Source organism: Oreochromis aureus, linkage group 17, assembly GCF_013358895.1.
Source record: "Oreochromis aureus strain Israel breed Guangdong linkage group 17, ZZ_aureus, whole genome shotgun sequence".
In the NCBI taxonomy this organism is placed as follows: domain Eukaryota; kingdom Metazoa; phylum Chordata; class Actinopteri; order Cichliformes; family Cichlidae; genus Oreochromis; species Oreochromis aureus.
The window spans coordinates 3,469,861-3,493,636 of NC_052958.1; the positions used below are offsets into that span (position 1 = coordinate 3,469,861).

The following is a 23,776-nucleotide window of genomic DNA, read 5'->3' on the forward strand; positions in this document are numbered from 1 at the left end:
TTTTGGTTTCGGAGTTTTGAACAGATAAAAATCCAAACATTTCGTAAATCATTTCATATCATTTATTATAAATATTTTCAAAGAACAAAGTTACTGACATGTAGCCTGCACAATCGTTACGAAGCTGTTAAGAAGCAAAATATTTATGTTTAAAGGATCAATGAGTACATAACACAATAGCTATGAACGATGACTTTAATAGTGTTATTAAATACACTGTACCTGCTCGACACGGATCTCGTACTCCCCGTTCAGCTTTTTCCCTCGGAAATACTTGGCCCTAGATGAAATAAAAAAGAGAGTTTGTCAAAGAAATGATAATAGATTTGCTTTTGATCCATATCAGATGACTTATTTTGTTTGCATAATGCACTTCTGGCATTTCTACAGCCGATACTCAGAGGATATAAATCACTGTTTCAACACAAAATGATTTGTTACTATAGGTCATATGCACTGTTCAACATGGTGATTCCTCTCCTGCAGAATAACGTACGTGCTCTAAACACTCCTAACAGTGAAAACAACCTTAAAATATCTTTCCGTTTATTTGATAGAAAGAGAGCTGAAATTTCAACAGACCTTCCAAAATACCTTGCAAGTAGGCAAAATAATGACTCACATTTTCCATGATTACAGAATCTGACCTTGCGGGGCTTCAAGTAAACACAGTCCCTTGGCTAAGGGTGAAAAAAGTGCTTTTAATACAGGCAGCATAATGAATGAGTAGCTGTGTGTTGCTTTTTCTCATGTGTTTGTGGCAGCAGTTTGTAGAGTGGGTGAAACTGCACTGCAGTTGCTACATATCGAGGACTTACTCAATGATCTCTCACTGCTCTAAAGTTTAGAAGTCACGTGACAGTCACACGGGAAAAATACAGGAATCATCCTGTCCTGATGTGCAGCCGTTTCCTCGAGGTCTGGCACAATTAAGTTCCAGTTACCAGAAGAGTTATCTTACATCCCATCAGACTTTGTCCCATCAGACTTGCAGAATTTAGATTTACCAAGAGGCACGTGGCTTCTGTGAGCTATTTCAAGATGTTGTTTGTGTACAGAAAAGTGAAAAGTGAACTTTGTTATATTTTTCTCTTTGGTTAATTTGAATGTACAATACATGGCTAAACCGGTCGAACAAAACACAGTAAAAAAAAGTCTAAAAAAGACACAGAGCAGCTACAATGAGGTCCTTATACATTTGGACAGAGACAACCTTCTTCTCATTTTGGTTTTGTACATTACCACCAAGAATTTTAAATGGAACAATAAGGATGCAGTTGACTTCCAGCTTTAATTCAGTGGGTTAAACAAAAAGATTGTATAAACATGTGAGGAACTAAAGCATTTTTCAACACAATCCCTTCATTTCAGGGGCCCAAAAGTAATAACTGAAAATAAAATGTTATTTCTAACACTTAGTTGAAAACCCTTTGCTGCCAATGACAGCCTGAAGTCTTGAACTCATGGACATCAGCAGATGCTGGGTTTCCTCCTTTTTAATGCTCTAGCAGGCTTTTGCTGCAGCGGCGTTTGGTTGCTGTTTGTTTGTGAGCCTTTCTGTCTGAAGTTTAGTCTTCAACAAGTGAAATGCTGGGTTGAGATCAGGTGACTGACTTGGAATATTCCACTGCTTTGCTTTAATGAACTCCTGGGTTGCTTTGGCTGTATGTCTAGGATCATTGTCTTTCTGTATTATGAAACACTCCCCAACCAATTTGCTGCATTTAGCTGGATTTGAGCAGACAGTCTGTCTCTGAACGCCTCAGAATTCATTCGGCTGCTTCTGTCCTGTGTCACATCATCAGTAAACACTCGTGTCCCAGTGCCACTGGCAGCCATGCACGGCCAAACCATCACACTACCTCTGGTGTGTTTAAAAAATGATGTGGTATCCTTTGGATCATGAGCTGTCTTCTCCAAACTTTTACTTGCCATCATTCTGACAGAGGTGGATCTTGGTTTCATCTGTCCAAAGAATGTTTTTCCAGAACCGTGCTGGCTTTTTTAGAATTCAGCCTTTCTGTTCTTGAGGCTTATGAGTGCCTTCCAGTGAACCCTCTGTATTTACTTTCATGCAGTCTTCTCTTTATTGTAGATTTGGATATCAATACGCCGACCTCCTGGAGAGTGTTGTTCACTTGGTTGTGAAGGGGTTTATCTGCACCATGGAAATCATGCTTTGATCATCCGCTACTGTCTTCTGTGGACATCCAGGTCTTTTTGCACCAGTTCACCAGTGCTTCCCTTGATTCTCAGGATTTACCAAAGTGTAGATTTTGCCAATCCGGCTATTCTAGCCATTTCTTGGATGGTTTTTTTGTCTTTTTGTTGTTAAGGATGACTTGTTTCACCTGCATGGAGAGCTCCTTTAACTGCATGTTTTTCAGAACAAAAATCTTCACACCTCAAATCAGCTCCAGGCCTTATATCTGTTTAATTGATAATAGTATATAATAACAACGGAATTGCCCACGCCTGCCTATGAAATAAATGGTAAATGGACTGATTCTTATATAGCGCTTTTCTACTCTCCCGGAGTACTCAAAGCGCTCTATACAACATATCACATTCACCCAAGCACTTTATCTGTACTTAGTGCTTTTTCTAACTACATTCACACACCAATGGATGCATCGGAGAGCAACTTGGGGTTAGTATCTTGCCCAAGGATACTTGACATGCAGACTGGAGGAGCCAAGGATCGAACCACCAACCTTCTGATTAATAGGTGACCTGCTCTACCTCCTGAGCTACAGCCACCCCAAATAGCCTTTGAGTCAGTTGTCCAATTACATTTGGTCCCTTTGAAAAGAGGGCGGCACATGTTCAGGATCTGAAACTCCCAAAACTTTGATCCAATTTGAATCTGGAGACCCTCAAATGAAAGCTAAGTGTCTACACATTATGTCCATGTCAAATATATAACTGTAACTGGAATATGTTTCCATCCATCCGGCTGTTTCAGTTTATTCATTTTTAATTTAGACCATAATGGTGGACTGACCCAACACCTGCCACAGTATCAACAATATCATGCTCTAGTTTTATTGTATACTGAGGAGGCTCTGAGCCTAAGACTTTCATAGTATCAATTTATCTATGACTACATTAATGTGAATAAAAATACGTCCAGTTTGTCTTGCATACACAACTGCCCAGTGCCCAGTTGGGTAATGATATACGGCGAATATAACTGAAGAGGGGGTTTCTCACAATCATTTGCAACAACCTTACAGTTAAAAAAAACTCAAGCATACAACTTTCCATAACTTGATTCGTATTTAACGATACACAACTCAAAATAAAAGCACCATTATCTGATATAAGTCAGCTCTCCTTTCTTAAGCGTAGATCTTCGGTTATTGTTTTTGTTTTATAGCCGCAGGTGATGCTGTTGAACTCTCAGACGTGGGACAGTGAACAATCTGTCAAAGGCTCCAGGCTGGACGCTTGAGGAGCTGAGGATCTGGGCTACATGCTGCAGGCCTTCTGTTACTGGGACGGGCTTTTCAACCTCCTCAGACTGAAACACATTTCCCTTTTTGCAACATTTTTTTTCTCTTCCACACAACAGAAAGCCTCTTTCCTCTTCTGCCTGTCCGCCTTCTTTTGTTTTTCATCTGCCCACATGTGTCCTTTTAGCTCCATTCATTAATGTTCATTACAGTCACTGAGGAGGATCTTTTTTCCTAACATCTCCCAGCTGTTGGGCTTGATAGTTTTGGGTCCCAAGCCGTCTCATTCTCTGTAATTGTGGAAGCTGTGATTCTTCAATGTGACTGACCTACATACTAGACAGGCAGTGCCCCCTGACAGTCGGGACCACCGCTGCCTCAGAGCAGGAGGCGGGCTGAATGGCCAAAAAAAAAGCCCAGTATGTGTTTAAGGTATTGCAAAACATTTAATTTACATCAATTTAATTTACAGACCACTGGCCTCTCTGGTTTGAGTGAGTGTTTTAGATGTGATCACATGTAGAAGCGCTGCACAGAGGCCTGGGCTTTCCATCCCTCAGTCGTGCATACGCCCACTATATAAACACCACGAAGCTTAACGACTTCTTTTTTTTTGTAACCGTGAGAATAAGTTACTTCTTTTTGTGTACCACTCATAGAAGGCGTATGAGTCATGCATGTGTTATCGCTGCTTTTATTAGGAAGAACTCCATCAGAGCTGATGTTGTGCTAATACTGCTCTGTTTTTAAAGGAGATTTTCTATACTGGCCTCATATTTTTACAAAACATCATAGCTGGTGTTGTTTTCACCTTCTAATTGTGCACATGTGTGTGGCGAGGGCAAAAATGGGCCACTGGACTGGACATCCACTGTAGGAGGGACTCCCACAAAGGCAAAATAGTGATACATAACAAGACCATCACAATATCTTCAGCTTTAAAACGGCAAATTGTGATTTCTTTAGCCACTTGGAGACAGCAGAATCTAGACAAAGTCTCGCAATAGCGTCACATCTGCTGTAACACTATGTCCTAGGCAGCTATGTGAACTTTTTTAGAAGTAAAAATTAGTGCTGTCAAAATTAACGCGTTAATGCAGATTAAGCCGTCATCACGGTTAACGGGATTAAAAAATGTTTTTCGCAATTAACACATCTGGAGTGCAGAATGACTCAAAATCCCTGAAATGTTTCTGTCAATGCATTTCGGGCAGTTTGTCCAAGTAGAGTTACCTTCGCACATGCGCAAATGTGCAGTTGATCTGGTAGTGACGGGCAGCTGAACCAATCACCTCAATATGGAAGATGATAAACGCACACTGGCCCACTCGATGGGAAATTTGAGTTGACCGACATAAAGTATTCTGCACGATGTGCAAGAAGTAATTTTCTTTTTACTGAAGCACTTGCAGCTTAAAATATCACACTGACCTGAAGCAAAGTCGGGGATGATGCTAGGACTTTGGCTCCCAGCTTGCGACAAACCAATCACGGAGCATCGGGGACTCAGTAAGTCTACATCGGACATATTGACTGACACAATGGCCAAGTGGATTGCAACAAACTGCAGACCTATTAATATCATTGAGAACACATGCTTTACATTGCTTTAGTTCCTCGTCTCAAGGACCTGAAGTGCCTCCCAAGAGTGACAGAGAGAGAGTGGAAAAATGTTTATAGAGTTTTTTGTTAACACGAATGTTGAAGATGTTCAGTAAACATGTTAAGTGCGTATATTTTCTATTATTTTCTCGAGTCTGTTTGCTCATGCAAAATGAAATTCGATTAATACAGATTAAAAATGAATGATATTTAATCGTGATTAATCAAAATTAATCCACAGTAACAGTGTGATGAATCTGATTAAACATTTTAATTGTTTGACAGCACTAATATATATTATAGATATATATATATATATATATATATATATATATATATATATATATATATATATATATATTAGAGATGGACCGATCCGATATTACTATCGGTATCACTGAGAACGTGTGTAATGGGAGGCAGCAGATATGAAAGATGCCTGAGTGACAGATGAGGGAGTGATGTGAACAGGGGGACACTTAAAATGAGAGATGAGACATATTGCTATCAAGAGACAGATCCAGCCAATAAGGCGTAAAGGGAGAAGATGAAGGGCCGACGACCGAAGATGACAATGACAAACATTTACAGATTAAATGAGGTATTGCCTAAATTACTGGATCGGATATCGGCGAGAAATAAAAAATGTAATCCGATCCATTAAATATCAAAAAAGCACCTCACAAAACGTGCGACATGGCGTAACTCGGCTCATAACCGTAGCACGTGGGAGCAGTGTGCTCACGTGATAGAGCGGCTGTGTGTATTTGTAGCCTCGCTACCAAACCAGCATTTCATCTCCGAGGAAATTATCCCAGAGAGAAGTAAAGCAAGAGTGTAAGTTCATCTCTGAATGTTTGTAAAGCGTTCCCATGTTAAGCTTAACCACCGATATATGGAGCAACTGCCTCTCTCTCCCTCACCTTCCTGCAGCTACTTCAATCTGAAATTGCTTAATGATCAGCTGATCGGCTTTTCTGTCGCGAGTCCGTCTCTCTTCTTTGTTTTTGGCCCACTTTGCACCAGAAAGAGGAAACCAGCGGCTGAACAACAGCAGCACGTTTAACCTTGATAAGCTGTTGTTAGAATTTATTTAATATTATTTTCTAGACCAGGATCTTTTTCTACGTAGCTGACGGCCCGTAACTGTGCAGGGGCGGATCTAGAAAAGTTTGGCCAGGGGGGCCGATAGGGCATGAACAGGGAAAAGGGGGCACAAAGACATACTTTTCTTTCTTATTCTCATTTAAAATATGTAGCTTTTAATAAGTAATTATCTGAATCTTACACCCAAAGTTTTAATCTGATGTAAAATGTATAAAGTCCATTACTGTATATAATAACTGTTAAGTCTAATATACCCTAGTAAGCTATAGTACTTTTTCCTTTGGGAAGGTACCATCTGTGAATTCTGCAATTCTGTTGAAGAAAGATGTTGAATCTATTTAATTATTCTTGAAAAATAATTAATTTCTGTGCATTTTTTTTCACCCTGCATCAAATTAAAGTTGATGCATCATGAGGTGGAGGGTGGGGGGTGGTTCCCTATTTTCTTTTGCTGGGAGTTTGCAACCCTATTAGTTAGGTTGCTTAATATTTCTGCTAAGTACTCTTTAAAATACCAGAATAGGGAGGATGGAGCAGGTTTAAGTTTATTAGATTGATCAGTGTTGCTGAACTATGAAATATTTTGGCTGCAGTGTATTTTTTACATACAGGTATAACAGAATAGCTTTAGTGTTGTTGTTTATTTAAACTTGAGTATGAACTTATACAAAATGCAGCAAGATATTAAAAAAACAGTTTTATTGATTAAAAACACACTATATCGGATTCATATCGGTATCGGCAGATATCCAAATTTATGATATCGGTATTGGTATCGGACATAAAAAAGTGGTATCGTGCCATCTCTAATATATATATTATATATTAGTGTATACTTACCTATTAGTATATAGGTTTTTTTTTAAAAGTTGTATTTCACAGGCGAGAACCTGTGCTAAAAGAAAACTATTCAAATTCTGTTTGAATTTAAGCATACATTCTTTGTGTTTATTCTCCATTTACTTAATTATATTGCATAAATGTCTGTTACAAGCTTAAATATAAAGTTGAAAAAGTGTAATTGCAGCCAGGCTATTGATCAAGTAATCGTGATTAATTACAGAAAATTGTGAGATTAATTTGTTAATTTTTTTAAATCTATTGACAGCACTAATAAAAATAAAAGTGGAACTATAAAGAGTTATCTGGATTAGAAAAAGCCAGCCAAGATCAGATAGTGCTGATCACAACGGATGTGCTTTCTGTGTGCAGAAGGGCACAAAGTATCAAGTATCACACAGGTGAATGATCAGAGATCAAAGGTCAAACCCATCTTAGTGGGCACAGATGATCAGCCATGCTTGCTTTGACAGAAATGTCAGTCTAGGAACAATGGCTTTAAATTAAAGTAGCATCCTGTCAGTCAGACATAGGTTACATATATGTTTGTGTTCTTCACAGTTCATTCACACGTTAAGGGAATGAGCCACAGAGCTCATGGAATATGTGTAACATATAATCCGTGAAGTCAGAGTTTTCTTTGTGGCTATTTTTTGAAAGTTACTTTGATGATTTGAAAGGCCACATTGTGGGAAATGAACCCATACAAACTTATTAAACTGCAGCTGAAAGACTGTGACCTCTCTGAAGTGAAGTACATGGTTTCATTTGATGAGAGCGCTTCATACAACTGTTTTGCTGTGTCTGGGAAATTTATCTAAGTAATTCTTGGAGGAAATGAGTTTGCTTCGAAGGATAGCTGGGCTCTCTTAGAGGTAGGGTGACGAGCTCAGTTATTCCAGAATGACTCGGAGTAGAGCCACCACTCTTCCACAAGGAGCCAGTTCAGGTGGTTTGGGCATTTCACTAGTACGCCTCGTGGAAGCTTCCTAGGTAAGGTATTTTGGGCATATCCTACTGGGAGGAGGCCCCAGACTCCCTGGAGAGATTATATCTCTCAGCTGGCCTGAAATTGACTCGGTGCCTCCCGGGATGAGCTACAAGAGGTGGCACTGGTGAGGGAAGTCTGGGCTTCTCTGCTCAATGTGCTGCCCCCTGGACTCAAAGGGGGTGGGTGGATCGATGGATGCATGCATAGATAATTGGATGGTATTATTTTACGTTACAGCTACACATACAGCTCTGTTGTTTTGGAGGAGATCATGGATGGATCCTGTTTTGGTTTTATGCAGCAGGTTTGTAATAAACTCAGAAAAAAACACTACAAATAACTGCAGGCACCAAACTCACATAATGTCCTGTTAATGTGTCATCAACAGCTGGATTGTGGCAATTACTGGTGAGTCGCATCTCCACTTCACCACTGCATTTTATCATTTCAATCTGTAATAGAAGTATAATTGTAGCTTCATCCACCTTCTGTTGCTTATCAGGCTGCAGGTTGTGGGAGCAACAGTCTATGGCTACGTTCACACTGCAGGTCTTAATGCTCAATTCCGAATTTTTTGATCAAATCCGATTTTTTTGTCTGCTTGTTCACACTACAAATAAAATGCGACGCAAACGCGCTCTAGTGTGAACGCTCAAAGCGGCCCGCATGCGCAAAAGAAGACGTCACACACAACACGCTCTGTTTAGACCCAGAGCAAACAGTATTGTTTGACTGTTGGCCCTTAATATAAAGACTTCGGACTTTACGTTTCCCAGTTTTTGCTTTAAGTTATTTTGTTATTTACATAATAATGTAAATAACCTAATAATGATCCTTATTGCTGTTTTAGAGGAGCGGTGCTTCAAAGGATAGCTGCAGATTTCTGTCAGAATCTGCAGATTATACAGTACAAATAAAATCTTCACGTTTCTCCAACGTTGTCTTCCCAACAGTTTCACTGACATCTACACGGGATGGCCAGGAAGCGTTCGCGATGTCTTCTCGGGTGCTTCTCCGGCGCTGATAATTGGCGTCTGTCTTGTGTCAGTGACGTAAAAATCGGATTTGATGCGCTTTCGCCTGCAGTGTGAACGTAGCCTAAGTCCCTCCATGGACACCTTCTCCAGCTTTTCCAAGGCATTCCTAAAAGTGAATGATGTTTTGTGGCTTTCACTGACTACAATCAAAATAAATGATGGCAACGCAAAGTGGGCGGGATCTGCAACAAACTTTATTGGCAAGGGACTGAGGATACCAATGAGAGTGAAAAATATGACCTGCATTTAATCATTTATTATTATTAACCTCTGGCTCTTTTGTCCTCCCTCGCTCCCCTCTAGGTTTCTTCCTGTTATGAGGGAATTTTTTCTTCCCACTGTTGCCAAAGTCCTTGCTCATAGAGGATCATCGGATTTTTTGAATTTTCTCTATATTATTGTAAGCCTTTACAATATTGTATTGTAGGGTCTCTATCTTACAATATAAAGCACCTTGAGGTAACTGTTGTGATTGGGCAGTATATAAATAACTTGAATTGACCTGCTAGTAAATACATTAGAAGGTCGCCTAGGCAACCAGAGCCTGGAATGTCTGCAAGCAACCAGCTGGCAGCTGCAAAACGATCGCTGCCAGTATGTACGCAGCTTAAACCAGCACAGAGATGTAACCCTACAAGTATGTCATGGGTCTGCCCCGGGGCTTCCTCCCAGCAGGACACTTCACTTAGTAGACGTCCAGGAGGCTGATACCCAAAGCATCTCATCTGACTACTTTTGACATGGATGGGGCAGCAGTCCCTCCCAAATGATCAACCCCGTCACCCTCTCTCTAAGGGTGAGGCCCTTTGGAGTAAGGTCATTTCTGTCACTTGTACCTGCAGTCTCATTCTTTTGGTCACTACCCAGAGCTGGTGGCGATAGCTGAAGGTGGGAACATACACTGACTGGTAAATCAAGTGGAGTGGTTGTCGTGGCCTCCAGTAAGTTGAAACACAAAAACTGTGCCATCTGCATTTACTGTGAGGTTTATGTACCAGAGCTGATGCTGAAAGTAGAAAAGTTCTGATGCTCAGATTTTGCCCTGTGTGCAGAAAAACATGTAAATGTATTCGTCTTTTTTATAAAGGAGTGACTTTGAGGCTGATTCACTTTGTGCAAACTCAGACTGAAAGCAGGTGAGCGACTTCACGTTTCTTTTCTCATGTTGTTAATGTTTAGAGCATTCTCCAAAATAAACATGCCCGTTTTGTAAGGTGTGCACTTTAAAGCTTTTTTTTTCAGAAATCTGTATCTAAAAATGATCAAATAAAATTAATCAAACTGTCTGGGACGTTTTTATCTGGACCTTTTAGATGCGCACTAAAGGTTCCTAAAGTAAATTCCTGTCTTTACCCTTTGAGTGCTTTATAAACCCAGTGGCCTTCTAATGAATTAATTTTGCACTTCTGAACGTTTGGCCTCTTTGTGAGACAAAGCATAGATTAACAAATGCAGCAAGAGGATGTTTAGCTTTTTTTGTGCCAGTGTGTGGCCTCTGTGCTTCTTCTGCAGACAAAACAGAAAAGTAAAATCCTCTTCATGTGGTTCGAGATGACTTGGGGATGTCAATAGTACTGGGCTACTCGTGAAGAAGTAAGCAGCATGCCACCGTGGGGCTGAATTGAGCAATCAGATGCTCATATCATTCAGAACACAGAGCAAACAGACTGACAGCTACTTGGCCCGTCGTCTTACGAGTCAGCCTGAAAGACAGGCAGCGGGAGAGGCAGAAAAGGAGGGATTGTTGGTGGTTGCGGTGATGCTCTCAGTGCTGTGTACTGCTATTGTGCATCAGTCATTGCTGGAGGCCAAGTCTGTCAGGACAGAGCAGGGTTTCCCCAGAGATCCCAGCCTCTCTGCTGGAATGCCCAGGAGGAAATTCAGCCCCGGGGGGGAAAGGATAGATCAACGGACACCCGATATGTTCACAGTGCTCTCGAGTCAGGGCTGCGCAGAAAGACTGGACAAACTATTGAGCAACCTGTCTGAAATCACAGCAAGTTCTGATGTTCCTATTACACTCAAAAGAGATCTAAAATAGCTTCACTATATTCCTGCACAACCCAATGAAAACTACAGTTTCATTTATGGACCACATGACTGTATATAAACGTCTTTTTAAAAGCCATTTATTTATGTCATAATGGAATCATATTAAGCATATTTAGACGAGCAGAAGGCCTGGATGAATGACATGAATGATTTTATTTTGTTTGTTTGTTTTTCCAACAAGAACAATCAGGTTCGGGCAGCAGAGCGAGGCAGCTGCTGTGGAAATCACATATTCCTTTGCCTGCACCAGTCACTTTGTTTAGTTCGTTTCAAAGATTGATGGCCGATGATCAGGGCATTTTGTTCCCTTTTCCCCAGCTGTACATAAACACATGGCTCTCCAGCAGTAATTCAGAAAGAAAAGCTGCAAGAGAATTCATCGTTTTTCACACGGCCTGACAATCTGCGCTGGTTGTGTTTAGTTGGGTTTCTAGCCCAAGCTGTTCTCACTTGTGCTCACTTAAGTACAAAATTATTTTGATTTTCACCAGGAAACATGTAACCTTTCAATTTTTCCAGCTAATACCAACCTGTAGCTAAGGCCAGGAGCTTTGGGTTATGACAGACGGTATGAGATGGCAGATATAAAAGGCCACAAAGCCTTTTTCTTCCTTGGGCAGGGGTGTCCAACTCCAGGCCTCGAGGGCCGGTGTCCTGCAGGTTTTAGATGTGTCCTTGATCCAACACAGCTGATTTAAACGGCTAAATTACCTCCTCAACATGTCTTGAAGTTCTCTAGAGGCCTGGTAATGAACTAATCATTTGATTCAGGTTTGTTGGCGCAGGGTGAGATCTAAAACCTGCAGGACACTGGCCCTCGAGGCCTGGAGTTGGACAACCCTGTCCTAGGGTGTCTGGAGCAAACCAATGGAATTGGTTTAAACGTCTCATTGGGATAACCTCTGGGGTGTTTTCTAAGCACAACAAGCTGAAGAGAAACTTTAAAGTAGGCCCAGTCTACTGGAGAGATTACACATCTTATCTGTCCTGGGATCATCTTGGAATCCCCCATCAGAAATTGGAAAATGGAGTAAACAAAAGAAAGTGGATGGATGGATGGATGGATGGATGGATGGATGGATGGATGGATGTCCATATACCTGCTGAATGTCTGTCAAAGAGCTAAAGTTGTGTTTTTTAGCAATCGCACTTCTTCCATACAAAAACCATTACATTAGCTTCTAAACTTGTAACCATATATAGGATAAGCTCGATGTTTTTCTATGTAAATACATGAAAACCACATTGCATCTATTTAGAACGCGATGTTGAAAGACCATTGGACTCCTGGGGCTTAAAAAAAAATCTATAGTACATCAGGAGTCAATAAAGGGTCATAAAGCAAATCAGAAACCTGGCCAACACAATTGGAACTCTTATCTTCACTTTGTCATTTGAGCAACCTAGAGATTTCAACAGCAAAGCAGCACACAATACATCACTTTCCCAACGGTTATAGATGAAATACAGCGACAAGGTTTAGTTGAAGACATGTTGCAAAAAGAGCAGCCAAATTTTTTTCCCCCCTCGATCTGCATCTGAGAGTCGAGCGTTAACTCTTCAACTGCTGGTTAAAGTGGCTCAAGACTCAAGTCGACAGCCACCTCCTGAGCTGATCTTGAGGACATTCACAGTCACCACTTCAGTGCTGGTTCAGTTTTATTGTTAGCAGCAGCACCATGACTGACACTCTTAAAGCTGCCATTGGTCAATGATATTGTCCAAACATACCAGAGAGGAGCTGGAGATGAACATTTATAATATGCTGCAGAATGAGTAATAGTTGTCTTTACTCTCAAGACATCCATCAAGCAAATTCAAGCTTCAAATCAGGGATGTCAAGCTCATGTTACATGCTTCATGCAGCCCACTTCGATCTTAATCGATGAAACTCTCCTTTCTCTCAGTGTAAATAAGTTTAACTAACCCCTGAGACAGTAAATGAACGATCTGTCGGTCCAAAGTCCAAAATGTCCTTCACATTTCCAAACTCATCTAGTGGCCCAAATTGGAGTTTTTGCCTGGCCAATTCAGGCCCCCAGGCCTCCTGTTTGACACGACTAGTCCAACAACAGTATCAGTTTCCATATTGGCTAAATGGCATCATATGAAGAAGCACCTGTAGCTTTAGATGAATGTGATGTTGTTCCAGCAGCTTCTGGAGCCAATTTTAGGTATATTCACTAACAATGGACATCAGTGATAACAGCTTTGTCCAAAGTGTTAAGTGAATCTAAAAAAAATCATCTTGAACTGGATATTAATTATTGATTAATTACTGCTTTCAATCTGTTATCTAAATGGAAAAGACCTGACCTTAATCTCTAGAGAATACATGAGAGGTCATACAGTCCAGACTGGCTTGAAATGAAATCAAAGTGATAAGTGATAATGTAAAGACTAATACTCTGAGAACATCTGTAGGCTCAAACGCTACAAGACTGCAAGAGGAAGTGCTTCAGATAAAATTTATAGTCTATCAGATAACTCCATCTGCTGGTCAAAGCTCATCATTCCTACAGAGAAACATCAAAGCATCAAGGGAAATGATAAGCAGCCGTCTATGAGGCTTTAAGTGAGCTACAGTGCCACCCAGTGGTTAACTCAGGAACAGTTATACATTTAACAGCGTTTAACAGCAGCTTGACACGCTTTGAATTCAGTAGTTAAAAGCAATATCATGTTTTCCTGCTCTATTTCCTGACACTGAATGAGACTCTTTGCCCTGTGAAGTGACATCCATGCACATTTGCATTGATAACCAACAGGAACGCTGTCTCTTTGTCTCCTACCTCTGAAGACATCCTAGAGTAGACAGAAATGCAGTTTCCTCTCAGAGCACTTAAATTGCAAAATGCTGAAAAGTTATTGCAGAAAATGTGTTCAACGATGCCAAAAATAAAGCAGTGCCTACCAATATTTAAAAAAATAATGTGTTATTAAAATGTTGCTTGGAAGCTTTAAGTAAATCCCTTTTATCAAATTGAGGGTGGTTGGGTATGTGAGGTCTCCTGGCCAGGTCGCCAGTCTGTTGCAATGTTTAAAAAAAATGTCAGAAATGATTAAAAAATGATGTGTTTCTACATCTCACATGTGTAGGTGTTATGCTGGATTGCTTAAGGCTTCAAAGCAAGCTGTGGCATCACAGAAATCCTGCTTGTGCTTAAAGTGTGGGCCTTAAACTCAGCACTGTCATGTCAAACTGTGCAGAAAGAAGCTCAAACTTTGAATAAAAGCTGCAATCAATAAATAACAATAAGCAAAGCAAAACTATGGAGCATAGATGGACACCTGGACTTCAAAATCGCAATCCATCACATATAATATAACCCACTACAACAGCGCCGCAAGCTATTTTGACAGTGTTGACTCATATGATCAAAATGTGAATACTAAAATCTCTTTTGAAGGTAAGGTTTAGTTAGCCTGGATTGCTTTATATTGCTCAGATGTTCCTGTTGCTGCAAAAGCTCACAAAAAAATAAATAAATCAACCGCCCTTTAAAAAAAACTTCCACTCTTCTCTCTTTATTTAACTAACAGGGTTGGTGATTTTAAAAAACCCCGCTGTTCTCTCAAACACTGAGGATGCTCCATCAGAGTGGCTGAATGAGCTTTTATGCCTCAGAGGGTGGATGATCCCCTGACGACTCATTTCAAAAACACCAGGGTGTGAAAAGAAATGGGTCCTCTTGGGATTGCAGCCAGCCGGCTTAAGGAAAAGAGGCCACCCGGCTTTGCGGGAAATTGAGAGCAATCTTGGTGTTTTTGACACGGCTGTCAGTGGGGCGCTTTAATTTAGGGATCATTTTTAGACCCCTGCCTGATCTCCTAGTAGAGGATGCCTCCGCACATAATGATACCTACTAATTCTGTGGGCGCAGCTTGAGCGGCTGGAAATGGCTAATAACAGCCCAGCTGAGGTCGGTCTACCAGCAAATGTCAGGCAACAGAATAACAATTCATGAAATGGATGAGCGGTTTATTGATTCCGTAAGACAAACACGATAAACTGGCTGCTGTGTGTCTTCACTGCAGCTCAGGAAATCAATCCCTCCGGCGTTGGGAGCAAAAGGCAGCTGAAGTTGGCTTCAAAAATTCATGTATGGGCTGTCAGCGAAAGAAGAGCTCATTTTTTCTGATTAAAGCACTGTTTTTTTTTTCTGTCACATTCCATCGTTCCTTTTCCTTGTTACCATGACAATTTTAATTCCAGCAAAGAACGCTAATGCAAAAGCCGACTAAGACCAAGGACGTACGAGTCTATCATAAACAATAACACGTCTCACTTCATTCAAACTGAAGCACAAGAATGTTTCTCATTTGGCAGGAGAGTAGAAAGAGAAATACAAGCTATCAAAGTTGAACTTTTTTTAATCTTAGCAATATCTTCTTTTTAGATGCTAAAGAATTTGGTGGCTAATTAGCTTACTGACAATGAGATGTTTCAAAAGTAGCATCTTAAAGGAATACAGATGTTTTTCGAAATACACCTACTTGCTTCCAGACGAGTGTCAGATTAGTACTACAGTTAATATCATTGTGTTAAAAGTAGATAGCCTAACTTAGCATAAACATTGGAAGCAGTTAGCCTAGCACTTTGCAGAATTACTTCAATTATATGAACTATATGAACTCACTTTATATTTATATTTTATATTTTTATAGATATTTCTTTATGAATAAAAACCTATATTTTGTCAGTTAGCATGCTAGGCTAGCTGTTTCTAATCTTCATTTTACTCTAATGCCAGCTTAGTCCAGCTTCACTCTTACATCCATGAGAACAGTTCTCTTTTACAAAGCATGCACACTTTTTCTCTAATTATATAATTTTTTTAAAAAAATGCTAATTTATAGTTTAATAATCAAACAGTCAATGTAAAGAAGCCTTATATGAGGGTAAACTGATTGAACTTTTTATATGTCTTCCAGCTGTAGACTTGCTTTTACAAGGTCTGGTGATGTATCAAAGAAGTTCACTCTAAGTTTGAACAAAGTTTAATTTGCCATGTCCTACCTGCAGATACTACTACACTTTATACAGCAGTAGGAAGGTTATTTCCACTTAACTGCTCATTGGTTTTTGTGATCCGCTGTGGAAATTTTAAGGGAAGCACGACTTTAAATGACATGGAAGAGTTCTAGTACCCTGACAAACAAATCAGTCACACTTCAGTTCATTATTTGCTGGAATTTGAAGTGATCTCAGATGAGTCATTTCAGACTTCAGAGAGCAAGCACTGTGATGTGAAATGTTTTCTACTCAAATATAAACCCACACTTGTGCTACTACATTAAAAGGCTTCCGCTCACCAGTCTGTGTGCTGATCATCAATCACCAGCAGGATCTTAGGCTTGCGTATCACAGGCTTGGCTGGCTGAACACCTCCTGCAGAGGCGCCTTCAGCAGCCGCCGCCGCCGCCGCTGACTTAGCATGCGCGGCAGCCGCCACGTTCTGGGCCATCTGTGCACTCTTCACCACGCTGGAGAAGGAGCTGAGGAAGCTCCCTGAGCCTGAGGCCGGACCAGAGGCTGAGCCAGAGGATGTGCCCGAGGCTGGAGGCTGGCTTGGGACGCTCGGGGGCTGCCGCCTCTCTGTGGCTGGGGAGGCAGGAGAAGAAGTTGATGAGCCTGGTGGGGTCGGCCTCTGCAGATCCATCATGTAGCCGTTGGGGAGGTTGGCCACAAAGCTGCTGTCTGACAGGCGCCGGCGAAGGTAGTTCATGGTGATGGGCTGGTGGATCAGTCAGGCCAGAGGTGAGAGGGAAGAACGCCTGTAGTCCTAAAAGAAAAAGAGAAGATCCAAAACATAAGAAGCGAGCTCAGGCTCAGTTTTTAGTGCTCTCTATGGCTGATGTTGTGTTAGTCCAACATACAAGCTACACCAATCTTTGCTGGAGCGGTTGTCTCTTCGGTTGTCGCATTCTGAATTGACATATTCACAGAAAATCCCCCAGAGCTAAAGAAGCATTTTAACTTCTTCTGGGTAATTGCTTGCAGCCAGCAAAATTAATGTTTTGATTCAGACTAACTGCTCTAATCAGCCATGTTTCCTGCTCCAGCAGGCAGCTAATCAAGCAAAAACAGCTCTGATAAAAACGTACAAAATGAGTTTATCACACAGTTAGCGACTAGATGATGATCATGATGGAGGATGTACAGTGACGATGATAGTTATGGCACAGAGAACTGTTTGGTGCTTCCCTACACCGAGCAAACAAGGTCACAACAGAACAACAAAGTGTCAAACCCCCCTTTCTCAAAATGAGTGCACATGAACAGAATGATGCAAACTTGACAGCAGTTCCTCCAATGGCAACTTGAGGTTTGCTCCTAAATGAAGTCAAACTCAACAGACTCTTCTGTTAAAATGCCCAAAGAGGAAAATAACTTTTTTTTCCTTCCTCATCTAATCGTATTTCTCTGTCTTTAACTTCCAATATAAAGCACCATGAATGGACAGTTTGGTGCTTCACAGATAGAACTGATGAAAGGGTGAGTGAGATTTGTAGTAGAAAGTGCTTTGGGCAATCTATTAGAGTGGAAAAGCACTATGTAAGTACCAGTTCATTTACCATGTATTTAATTATTCTAGTCATTTAGCTTTATTCATGTCTATTAATAGCGGACCATCGCGTGAGTGTCCTGCAGCTTTGGTATAAAGAAAAAAAACAGGAAATGCTTTCTCAAGATTAGTTCTGATGATAATATATCAGTAGTGTGTTTACAGTAATCCAGATGATAAGACACTGAAAAAGCTGTCAGGTTATGAATTTTTTAACACAGCCTAAAGTGAGTAAAAGATTATCAGTAGTATCTATGGAGAGTTTGAGTTAGTTCACTGAGCAGACTACATATGGCATGTAAGCATCAGGATTAGATGCTGAGGCACAGATGAATCTGATCCAAGTGGCAATATTTAAAAATATGATGCTTCTCTACTTTTCCATGTTCACACTAATCAGCATCAGACCTCAGGCAAAATGAACCACAGATGGAAAGCAGTGTCACACCGATGAGGATGAAAAACTAGAGCTGTTATTACTGTGACACTTAAAAGTTGTTCCACTGTGATTTTCTTTTTTCTTATAACAGCTATGAATCTGTTAAACCCGATTTGCATAAGATCGAGTTACCCATGCCGGGTGGGACAGAAACCGCTGGCAAATAATTCAGCGATGCAGCCGTGATGATGCAAAGTTGGAGGAGATTCATAGCTCATTTCTTTGTAAAGCAGACAAGAGTCAGTTGGAAAAAACTGTTATATAACACATGGAACCCAGCGAGGCAGAGGAGAGACATTCAGGCAGATTAGCCATCAAACTGCAGTGAAGCACGCACGCAAGCGGAGAGGAAAAGAAACCCCTAAACCTGATTAAAACTAGGCTGCTCCCACTATAAATGGAGCTTGGATTAGATGAAAGTGCATTTCTTATTGTGGCGTCATGTCTCAGGCGGATGCGCCCAGTGTTTGTGGCTGTGTTTTTGCAGGGGAGGAGAACCTGACAAGCCTGCAGACATAAGAGAAGGATGTGGAGCAAATGTTACATCTTGACAAGTTATTGTAGTCAGCTTATCGCCAAAAGGAAGCTTTCAGTGAAACTTACAGTTGTTGCCTGATCATTGCTAGGCAAGAAACTGAAGTGAGACCTGAGCTGCACAGAAGCTGAACTGTACTATTCTGCTTAGCAGCAGCACAGTTTACAGCTGTTAGCAGTGTGAGAAAGCAGCACTGGATCTCTCTGACAGAACACTGAGCTCAGAGACGAGTAACGCCCGATTAATATCAGTCAGGTTACATGAATTATTACTAAATACAGCACAGTGTCCACAATGACCTGATCGTTTTCATCCTAAGGTAAGAGTTGCACTCTTTTAACTCTGTAGACAAAACATTCATTGCATCACCTGGCCATCCGGCAAATTAAAATACAGCATTCACCATCCACTTAGCTCTAATTTCGCCTTCACTAGGTCCCGAGAAAAAGATCAGGCCCTTAATCTGCTAATTATGCTCCCCCGTTAGTGACTAACTTTCACCTTATTGCTGTTTGCTGCTGGGCAAATAGCATACAGCCATATTATCATGGCTCCCCGCTAGAGAAGCAGGGCTGCTGAGAGTGCAGCAGTGACAATGAACCACAACACTAAAGTACAAGCCGAAAACTAAAATTAGCTATAAAAGTTTCAAAAGTTTTCCACAAAAGTGTGTGAAGCTGCAAATATATGTGACTTTTTTGATATTACACAAAACTGAAAGATTGTTAGTGTAAAAATGTTGATTTTTTTTTATAGGCATTTAAAAAGTGTCTCACCATAAAGCAGTTTTTAACATATGGTACCGAGGGAACCCCATTTTCTACAAAATGCTGCAATACTGAATAAAATCTAAATCTATCAATCTTTCATTCACAGTAGAACATAGAAAACAGATCAAGTGTTTAAACTGAGGAGAATACTTTGCAACTAATTTGGTTAAATGGCAACAAATTTGTGGCAAAAAGCACCTTAGAGGCAAATTTTCCCAGAAATAAAGACGAGCTGAGGTTTATCAATTTGCAAAAAAACACTTCATCTACAAATTGCGGAACAATTTCAGAATGTTCCTCAACATAAAACCGAGAAGACTTTGAATAGCTCATCATCTACAGGTGTTAGTGTTTTGTGTTTTGGTTCTTTCATTTTGTTTATTTGATTATATTCTAGCTTTCTTTGTCTAATGGGTTATAGGACTGTTCTAAGTTTAGGTTCTCTGTGTGGTTTATGTTAGAGTTTTGGTCTTCTGGTTTCTGTCTGTTCTCCATAGTTGCTGTCTCCCCCGTCAGCTGTCTCTGTGTTATGTTTCCTGTTTTACTTTGAAAGTCCATGTCTCATATTAATGTATCTGGTTTTGCTTCCCGTGTATCGTTAGCCCTGATTTGTCCCAGCTGTGTTTTCCTCCTGTCTCCCATTCCCTGATTGCTCCCTCTGTGTATTTAAGCCCTGTGTTTTGTTTTGTCTGTGTGGTGCTCTACCTTCATTCTAGGCATCCTTTCTCAGAGAAGGCCTTGTATAGTTTACCAAGACAATGCTAACTGAACTAGCCTGTCTGCAGTCCAAAACGTTCACAAACTGAAATCATTTAGAGTATCATGAACCAAAACTTAAGACCTCCGCAGTTCCCAGAAGTTTACAGACTTTTTGAAGATGTGTTGCTGACATCAAAATTAACATGAGTTAATGGTACATTTCTCAGTTTAAACATTTTATATATTTTCTGTGTTCTGTTATCAATAAAATATGGCTTTATGAGATTTGCAAAATGAATGCTTTCGGTTTTCAATTACATTTTACGACGCCTTTGACTTTTTGGGAAATGGGTTTTTATAAATTATGGACATTTTTGAAGCCTTGAGTGTGTTTGTTTTTTTTTTACCTGATGCCGTCTTGGTATTTTGAAATACTTTTGATTGCATTAGGACGAGAGGGTGAAGAAGTAAGTAATGGGAGGTAAAGCATTGCTAGATTTAAAGCATTGCTAGCCAAGGTACCTAATGCTAGCTACCATGGCTAGCAATGTGAATTGTACAGATGCAAATATATGCTATGCATCGCTAACATATAAAAGTCCCTCAAGCAACACAGATAACTAAAGTACAGGGTTTGGGACAGGATGTTAGTATAATTAAAAAGAAAGAAATACACACAAGCACCAACACATGATCTCAATGACTTCTTGTGTGAGGCTGGAAATATTCAAGTCAATGGCCATAAATAGCATTTAATATAACAATTGATTGAATTTGGAGCCACTGGAAGGACTGCCCAAGTAGTTGTCCTGAATAAAACATTAGCATTCTGTTAATCAGTTCAGGATTTCCACCCAGTTATGTGGAAGACCTTATGATGCCTAGCTGATAGTACCCTTAATCGTGCAGAACTTTAGGCTTTGACAGTGGGGGTGAAAAACTTCTTTTTAAAAGGAAGAAAGTGGGGCAGCCATCTCCCATGACCAGCTAAGCACAAGATTAGTTATATTACTTTCTGTAGAGTTTTTACGATTATGAAAATGAAATGTAAGACATTTCCACATGGATCTCACATTTGAAGCCTGCCTCAAGTGGCCATTTAAAGCATTGCAGATTTTGGCACATGCACACTGTTTGTTTTCAGCACCATAATCTGTGGCTTGAGACTGATATACATTTACTCTCTATTGAATATACAGCAGCAGGATGTTATTTCTAGGACGGAATCACAGTCAACAGTGTGCTTTCTTTATGACAGTCATAGAATAAAGAGAACAGCAAACTGTAGCGATTACAGGCAAAGAGTTACTGACTGGCAGCTCTGTCCTCTTTGTAACGACTTGATCTCATTGAAAACACAAAAATCTCTATCTTTACACTTGTGGCACATTTCTACTTTTTCAACCACCCCTCAGCCAAGTTTCCTCTGTGCCTGAAGTTTTATAAAAGCCTTAAAGGTTTTTCCTCTTCGTTCTCTCAGCAGTATACTCGCACACTGTTACTCCTGAACAGGTGGCAACACTGCTCATGGGACTCTAGCAGGAAGTAACAGAAACAGGGTCAATCGCTGGTTACTGTGGCAAAGCCTGAGTTTATACTGAAATATCCAAACATTCAAAAGCTTGAATACTGCTTAGTTGAAATAGACGATAGCAACAATGCGACTGTTATGCCGAATCACATTTGACACAACGGCCGAACTCGCTGTCGCCTGAGTGGCTAAAATCAGCAGCATATAAAAGAGATATTAGAGAAAACTCTAACAGCCAACAGGACTTTGGCTCAGCAATAATCACAGGCTTAGCTCCATAATGAAGGGGAAGGAGGACGATAATGCCACACCATACTCTGGACCCCCGCTGATGTACAGCGTGCGTTTTTCTATATTTAAAAATCTCGAAATTGACGAGGAGAGAGTGCGGCAGACCCAGCAGCCTTCCTTCCTGTTCTTTCCTCCTTCACATCCTGTCTGCGAATCTGTTACATCTAACACATAATCTGAACGCCTCTTCTGTGAATTTACACACCAGAGCCTGATAGAAGTGTTGACTGAGTGGTGGAAGACATACAGCAGTGCCACGTCGTCTTCTTTGACCACTCCACAGGCCTACAGGAAGTTAAGAGAGTGTGCCATATATTCACACCGTGCCATACAGACTACGTGCTCCCCGCTAAGGTTTTCAAGTCCCTGCTTCTCCTAAATGACAAAGTGTGGAAACCTAAACTGTGTGTTATCTAAGATCCTAACTGCTCTTAACTTCCTTCTTAAGGCTCTTACAGGAGCGTACAGCGCCCCTCACACCCCAAAGCCAAACACGAACACACGGGCAGATATTGTCTGCTAAACTGGAACGAGCTTACAGGGATCAGTGCTCGTCTCCCCGGTGTGCAGCGTGTCACCACGAGCAGTCGAACAAGGTTTTAATTATTCATGACAGTCTGAGGTGAGTGGCTGGGGGTTGTAACGAGTGAGAGCAAAGCATAGCTGCCTGGACTCGAGTCAGAGCGAGGTATATGAATTTAAAGAGAGCAGAGAGACAAAACGCTGGGAGAACGAGCTGGCTGGAACCTGCCCTGAGGCATTCTGGGGGATTATTAATAAATGTGTGGGAATCGGTGCCGTGTTGATGCTCATGATGTTACTATCCTGGAGCCATACAGTAAAAATTCCTTGGTGGCAGGCCCTGTTGTCATGGTTACCATAGATCATATTAATATTCATCGATCATCATCATCAGTCAGTCTCTCTGTCTACCTGTACACATGTGTTGTTGCTTCCTTTGCTGTTTTTGGAAACAAATCGGTCAAACTACTCAACAGCGAGCATCTTAATCTACAAGGCAGACAGCCATGAAATAAGCCGGGCCCATTAAGGTTTATAAGATTCTTTCAAATTACCTTGACCTCTTCTGTAGAGCCATCCTGTCTCAAGCCTCAAAAACTAATTAAATCACTGCTGTTTTGTTGCTTCAGGCCAATGCTCTCACCCACCTCAAGCAAAGAAAAATTAAATACATATGTTTTTGTTTTTCCAAAGCAAAGTCCCAGGCTTCGTTATTACGTCTGCCTTTTTTTGATTTAACTATAATACCTCTTTACATTGTATTAGATTACCTAACTTCTCCTATTAACATTTAACCCAATTTTGATTTTTGACTTGACAGCTGATCTAGTCATCTGTCAATAAGTCAGCCCACCTTTGGGGTCTATTCAATTCATTTTTATTTATATAGTACCAAAGTTAGATATAAGGTGCGAATCTCATTGCTTGTAAAAAAAATAAAATCTCATGTTTTCATCCAGTATGACATGTTTTTCTTTGTCTTTCTGGGGTTTGACTCACTTTTGAAGGCCTTTGGGGCCCTGATGCTAGCTTATTCAGAAGCAATGGCTGCCTCCTGCTACATATGGCCTCACAATCATTAGAATCTGAATCTGAATACTTTAATAATTCCTAAGGAAATTATGTTGGTTACAGTTGCTCCAAGACAGTAACAGTAACAGACTAAACTAATTAATAATACAAAATGTTACAAAGTTTACAAATTGAACAAATAGCACTAATATATACAAATCGCACAATTATAAATATCAAGAATATTACAGAGGTGAAATATATATGATTGACATTTAACTCTAACCTGTGAACTTTGTCATTTGCTATTTTACGTAAGAGCAGC

General features: G+C 40.5%; 1 protein-coding gene across 3 annotated transcripts in view; it reads right to left on the reverse strand.

Annotated features, from left to right (window-relative positions):
* LOC116323195 (synapsin-3) overlaps positions 1 to 23,776 on the reverse strand; it is a 129,079-nt gene that overhangs the window by 100,473 nt on the left and 4,830 nt on the right. For all 3 annotated transcript variants that reach the window (XM_039601065.1, XM_039601066.1, XM_039601067.1), the window contains exons 2-3: positions 16,401 to 16,870; positions 223 to 280 (exon numbers count right to left, since the gene is read on the reverse strand). In XM_039601065.1, the coding sequence (XP_039456999.1) occupies positions 223 to 280; positions 16,401 to 16,813 (471 nt within the window). In that variant the 5' untranslated portion in view covers positions 16,814 to 16,870. The remainder of the gene's footprint in view (positions 1 to 222; positions 281 to 16,400; positions 16,871 to 23,776) is intronic.